At 38.6% G+C, this 6991-nt stretch overlaps 1 protein-coding gene across 1 annotated transcript in view; it reads left to right on the forward strand.

Annotated features, from left to right (window-relative positions):
• Nucleotides 1-6991, forward strand: part of rgl2 (ral guanine nucleotide dissociation stimulator-like 2) — a 32956-nt gene that overhangs the window by 13826 nt on the left and 12139 nt on the right. Inside the window, exons 5-10 of the mRNA XM_020609711.1 lie at nucleotides 1-87; nucleotides 1654-1710; nucleotides 2874-3070; nucleotides 3996-4108; nucleotides 4476-4691; nucleotides 5763-5866. The exon at nucleotides 1-87 is cut by the window's left edge and continues 68 nt beyond it. Of these exons, the coding sequence (XP_020465367.1) occupies nucleotides 1-87; nucleotides 1654-1710; nucleotides 2874-3070; nucleotides 3996-4108; nucleotides 4476-4691; nucleotides 5763-5866 (774 nt within the window). The remainder of the gene's footprint in view (nucleotides 88-1653; nucleotides 1711-2873; nucleotides 3071-3995; nucleotides 4109-4475; nucleotides 4692-5762; nucleotides 5867-6991) is intronic.

The following is a 6991-nucleotide window of genomic DNA, read 5'->3' on the forward strand; positions in this document are numbered from 1 at the left end:
GGGAGACTCCTCCTTCATCACTATCTTCCTTTCCACCTATCGATCCTTCACCTCCACGGAGAGAGTGTTGGACATCCTCACTGACAGGTAGAGTTCCACCTCCTATCAGTCTTGGGATTGAATCTGGGTTTCATGGAAGGTTTTAAAAAGACAAAACAGCAGAGTAAACAACTGGTATGATTGTAGTTCCTGGTGCAGTGATGCACAGCAACTACAGCAGCTGTAGCAGGAAGACAAAATATGATGAGGAATTTAACAAGAGTCTACAGCCATGCTAGCAACTCTGTGAAGCTAAACGCTAACAGCCTATTAACGTGCTCACAGTGATTACACTAACATGTTGATGTCTAACAGGTATATGTTTATATGCATGTTCACTTTAGCATGTTAACATTTACAAATGACCAATAAAGCATAGCAGAGACTGATTGAAATGTAAATGCATAAAGTTTTGGACAGATTAAAAACTTGATCTGATAATGGCACCCGATGAATAGTTAAATGGTTTCAAAAGATTTTCAGTTCATCCTAAGGGGAACATGAATTTCTCAAATGACATTGCTATCCATCCAATATATGGTCTTATACTTGTATAGCGCTTTTCAGCACACTCAAAGCGCTTTCACACTACTTGGCCATTCACCCATTCACACTCACAAACGCTCACACACCGGTGTTATCACCGGGAGCAACTGGGGGTTCAGTGTCTTGCTCAAGGACACTCCAACATGTTGACTGCACAAGCCGGGAACTCGCTAATCCTCCAGTTAGGAAACGACCTGCTCTACCTCCTGAGCCACAGCCACCCCCCAATATAGGTGACATATTTCACCTAAAACCACAAATGTCAAACTCATGGTGGCATTAAAGGATAAGTCAGAGGATCTGTTATCTGAAAACTGAAATTTTATGTCAGTCCATCTTGTAGACTTTGCTGTTTCACTAGATAAACTTTGACATGTTGGTGGTGCTGCATGAAAAGTCTAGAGAGCATCACAGTCATTTGGATTCCTCCTGTGGGCAAAACAGAGTCTGAAATGAAGCGATCTACTGTTAGCAACATTACTATTGTAACTAAGGTGGCTCCATTTAGTACAATTGCAGCTGTGAATATGCCTTTAGAGCCACAGTGCTAGAGAACTAAACACTAAATGCAGTTAAATAATTAGAGGCATCAAAAGTGGCTGATCTATTTAATGTAGACCTAATTTCTGTTTTCACTAAATAAACAGGTGTTAGCTTCAGCTGTGCAATTTGTCTTCAAGCTAAGCAGCAGTTTCTTGTGCAGCTTAATTTAGAGGCACTTAACATTGCAGGAAGCACCTGTGTGCCTTTTTATATCTGCAGTTTAGCGGTTTTCTTAGCAGTGTAACTCAGCAAAAAGCTTTTTTCGGTTCTGTTATAATGTCTTTATTAAATAACGAAGCATTTGTATGAAACACCCATTTGGATGGTTTTCCAAAGGTAACACAGAAGAGAGTGAGTTTAGACTCCCTGCAGCAGCACCTTTGCTAAAAAGTATACCATAGGCACATTTATCATAGAGCAATAATATTATTTATGACACAGCAAATGCACAGATTAAAAGATGAATGGTGCTTTGGAGCTCATGTTTCTGCTTTTTGTCACCAACTTTTTCTTTGGTGTTTACAGATTGGAGAATCCACCTGGAGACAGCAAAAAGAGTCAGACGAGACAATCTTTCAACAAGTGAGTTTTTGAAAACGTTATCCCACATCTTTCCGGTACATTAGTATGATTATACAGTATGTGTCTGTGTACTTAAAAATATAAGTGAAAGCTAATGTATGTTCCATAATCTTCTCAGAAGTCTTCTGTTTTGGGGAATATTACAGTATTGTTACCAGGCAGTATTTCTTTTTTGTAAATCAAAACTATGATGAAAAACATCATTTACCATTGCATAAATAAATAATGAAACATTAACGTGAATCCAGACTATTAATTAAGTGAACATCAGAAGACACCTGAACAAAAGATAAACGATAAAATGCAAAACATCTAAATGGTCTATTTCTTTGACCCACTTTAATTAAACTGTACTAGACTTAACTGTTTTGATTTTCAACACTGACATATTAATATTTTATCAAGTTGTTGTTGGTAACCTGCTAGAAAACAGTTGCTTACTTAGACATTTTGCTGATACAAAGTTAGTAATCATTTGGAGTTGTGTTTCTGTCCCTGTGATGAATGTGAGTCCAACATTCACTCTCACTGTAGCTGTTTTTAGTCTCCACTAATTCTTGTGGAAATAAACAAAAAACATTCCATTATGTTGATCAGCTATAAAAAAAAAAAGTAAAACTGTCTATTTAACAGGCTATTTTTGACATAGCCTACTAGCATTTTATGCATTGAGATGACTATAGTAACCAGTTAAAAAACCTAATTACACTAAACTTAAACTAACGTACTGATCATTATAAGTAATTTAAGTCACAGTGTTATTTTCTAAGACAGTTACTCTAACAAAGCATCCCCATAAACTAAGGTTTGGTTTAATATAAATTAAAATGATTAAGCTCCAGTTGCCAAAATACTAATATAAATACATATATACGCCACAAAACTCTAATACATTTCTCGTGACTGGTCAGTTGCTTAGTCCACTCCAGTGCGATCAGAGAAGCTACCCAAAAATTCATGTGTCCTGCTCACAAAGCCATAAGCTGAACCATCTTCATCTGGAGCTACATTAAGTGGAGGTCAAGGCTATAAACAAAGGATTATGATGTCTCTGATGTTGTCACCCATGAAGCCTGGACTAACATCCCTCAAAGCCCGTAAATGGTCCGAGTAATTCTTTAACCTTTTCTCTTCTTTTCCTCTGCCCCTCTCTGTCCCTGCAGAGCAGTGTGCACAGTGTTCAGGACATGGCTGACAGAGTATCCTGAAGACTTTAAGAGTTTGGGGGAGCCCTCTCGCCTGCTACGACTGGCTCCCCTCCTCCCGCAGCACTCCTCCTCTGCAGCCGAACTCCGCGCTCGCCTCCTCAGGATAGCTGAGGAGCTCAGCGAGAAAGCCCTGCTCCCTGATGCACATAAAGGTCTGTATTTTAACTAGGATTTAAATGACACAGTTAAAGCCTCACTAGATAAGGTGTTCATGTAGAAATATACTTGTCTTATCACTTTAAAACACAAACTGAAGCTTTAAATGCCAAGAAATACAACTTGAGCTGGTTGTGGCCTCCTTGATAAGGATAAGGATAAGGATAAGGATAATCACCTTTATTTGGCAAAGTATGTTACACACAAGGAATTTGTTTCCGGTACAGAACCGAGGCAGCCATCTGCGGCGCTAACTCAACCGATGGCTCTAACCATTGGGGGCAACGGGAGACGGTTGGGAGACGGTCTAAGGGATATAGAACCAACTGCTTTAAACTGCAGCTGCTATGAAAGCCAGAGGTGGCTGTGGTTGAAAACATTTTTAGCCATGCAAGTGGGGCGCAGTGTCAGCAGTGTTGGTCAGTCTGTCAGTTTTGAAATATGTCAGCAAAAACTACATGTGTTGCAATTACATTTGCTACACATATCCATTGTCCCCAGAAGATGAATCCCAATGATTCCTCCAGCTTTTCACGTACCCAATGAAATATCTCAACATTTATTAAATAAATTGATCCGAACATTGTACAGACATTCATGGTTGCTAGAAAATGAATCCTAATGATGTTTTATTCAAGGGCCCTTGTGAAGTTGACATTCTGGTTTTGAGTGAAACATTTTAACATTACTCTCATGAGAAAATTTGATATTTTTCCAGATTTCTAAGATTTTCTTTATATAACCAACCATGTTTCAGAACAACTTTGTTATTACAGTGGACACAATGAAAGATCAGAGCTCTCAGAGAAACTGATTCCTGCAGCTGAATGACAGAAAAGATTTTGGGGCCCACAGATGAAGGTGCTGCTTTATCCAAACCATGCGATTCACAGTTTTAGCGAACATTTTCACCTTTTACAGATCAGACTAGTTTCACCAACCCTCCTCTACCAGACGCCTCCAAGTTTGAACCCACCAGCATCCTAGGACTCCCTGCAGCACTCATTGCCGAGCAGCTCACCAAGATAGAAACAGTGAGTTTACTTTTAAACTTGAACATGTTTTTGATGGCGGCATGAAACAAACTATTGACCACTGATGATGAAATTTAATTATTACACTTCTTAAGTTAGTGTAAAATTGCTGCCTTTTACTTATTGACAGAACAATTAGGGAATATGTTTGCATGCTACTGACATGACGTAGATTAGTTCAGGCAGTTTTGTTTCTTTCTACTTATTTCACTCACTGATAAAACACAGAACCCATCTACATTCACAGCAGTTTTACACAAACAGAATGGTGTCATCCACAGAAAGTCAAACTCTGTTGGCAGGAAAACCTGTTTTTTAGGAAATAAGCTGTTATTTATAGATATATATATATAATATCACCTCTCAGGAGCTGTTTGTGCGTCTGGTCCCATACCACTGCCTTGGCTCACTGTGGTCTCAAAGGGGTAAAAAAGGGAGGGAAGGTGTTTGTTGGTCTGTCCGGGCCACCATATGTCAGTTCAACAAGTTGGCCAACGCAGTCCTTGCATCCTGCCTTTGGCTCACGAAGCTACGTAGCCAGCAGAGAGCCCGACTGCTGGAGAAATGGATCAGCGTGGCAGAGGTCAGTTAAACAATGTCACAAGGTCACAGCTCTGAAAATGCAGGATTTGTTGCCATAAACATATTTTTACAGGTTAGAAATGAAAAATGGGGTTCATGTTGAATTAAAAACTGTGTCAGTTGGGGTTTCAAGCATTCCAAAAGCCTCCACTGTGCATTTTTCTACAATAAGCCCCCAGTAATCCCCTAACCATAATCCTATTGTCAGCTCTGACTGTGCACATTCCATCACAAAGCCAGAGTCCACTTGCTTTCTGCTGTGACTTTACTAGTTATTTCACTTTAATCAATAGCTGAAAGCAAAGCACATTACTGAAGTCTTGATTTATGGCCTTTTTTCTGGACAGAGCAACACCAAATAAGTAAGTGATGTTTTCTACATTAGATTGCATTGGTGGTTCACCACATTGGGCACAACATTAAAAGAGAGATAGTTCAAAATCAGCATTTTTTTTAAAGCTGGAGATATACATGCATTTCCAGGAAAGTGCTGAGTCAAAAAATGGGATGTTTGACCTGGATGCAAACAGTTTAAATCTGCTTCAAAATGACAAGAGGAAAATGTGGATTAACTGAGGTCTGTAAAAGAGTTACAGCAATCAGCTCATTTTAAAAAACTGAAGAGTTTGTAGCACAGACAATCTGCTACACATACGTACATGTGTAAAACAATGTACGCACATACAAACGTACAGTGATTATCCTGTCCTTGATAATTATGGTCCCATGAGCAGTTTTATTCATTTTCAAGGCAATTTATCAGTGAATAAAACAGCTTTTATTCAGTATTCCTTCGTGAAACTGCATTTGTCATCACATACACACAAACACACACTCGCACACTCCAGCATCCTCTTTGGAAAAGTGGAGGACCAGTGGTTTGCTGCCAAAGTGCTGTCCCAGTCTGAGCCCAGCTTGCTTTTGGGACAAACCTCTTTAGCAGTATATATTATTCAGCACATCAGACTGACACACTAACTTAATACCAGCATGAACCACACACACAGATGTTCTCACCTACAGTGTGAGTGTGGGTATTCATCTTATTCATCTGTCCATGCGTGTTCGATAGGAGTGCCGAGCCAGGAAGAATTTCTCCTCGCTGTATGCCATTGTGTCTGCCCTGCAGAGTAACCCCATCCACCGGCTGAGGAAAACATGGCAGGACACTGACAGGTCTGTGGCTAGTGCTTTCTAAAAAGGAATTAAAATCTAAAACACTCAAAGCTTTAGTGCAATATACACAGAACATGATTGTGTGTATAACATACTTGGCCAAATAAAGTCATTATTCTTTTTCTAAATGGAAATGCAGTTGTTCTACAGCAGCCACTTCACATAAATCACTAAACTACGGGGTAGTTGAGAAACGCATGCCCATAAAAAGCCAAATAATAAGCAGTGATTGAAATAGTATACATTTAAATAAATATAAAAATGGCAAACACTTGTTAAAAAGTCCATTGCGCAGCAGTAGTTCAAACCTGTGCATTAACTCTGGTGTGAAGCAGTAGTTGGAATTTGGCACAGTAAGTGTTTTACTATTAACAAAGAATTTTTCAGCCTTTGCTGGGGACTAAGGAAGTGCAGCTGTGTCATCGCAGGTCTCTGAAACTGACAGAAACAATGATGTCTCATTTAAACACTAAAAGATATTTCTTAGGGAGTCATAAGTTGTTTTAAATGATATGTTATTGTGCATACTGGCTGGCTGATACATCAACTGTAAAAGGAATACCCATCATTAATGATATTAGCTCCAGCTGTGCTTTTCATGCTATGACGTGTCAGAATATCCACTAGGAGAAAGGTCTGTAAGTAATAAAGTGCAGACATTCCGCTAACATCCAGTGAGTTTCTTTGTCAAGTACTGTAGAGAAACAGGTGGAAATTCACTGAAAGGTTATTCTAAAATACAGTGAAAAAAATAAGGTTCCACAGTGAACTTTATGCCTTTATAGGATTTTTAATCTTGATGTACTCTGGAGCTTCAAGGGATTTAACAGTAACTAATAAGACAAAATTATCCTATGCCCTTCTAAGAAGAAAAAAAGAGAAAAAATGTACAATATAATAATTTTCAGATGCAGAGAACCTTCATTACATATTAAAACTTGTATATTTTAAAAGAGCTAACCCTACATAAAGTATTGTATTAATTGTAAACGTGATGTGTTGCTTCTTAACTTGATTTGATTTGATTTATTCTTTCAAGCATGTAAAGACAGTTGATATGTCAACACACATAATTTTACACATATCCAACAAATGCTAATCCAATATCAATTTGCTTATACCTAG

This window comes from Monopterus albus, unplaced genomic scaffold, assembly GCF_001952655.1.
Source record: "Monopterus albus unplaced genomic scaffold, M_albus_1.0 scaffold101.1, whole genome shotgun sequence".
In the NCBI taxonomy this organism is placed as follows: domain Eukaryota; kingdom Metazoa; phylum Chordata; class Actinopteri; order Synbranchiformes; family Synbranchidae; genus Monopterus; species Monopterus albus.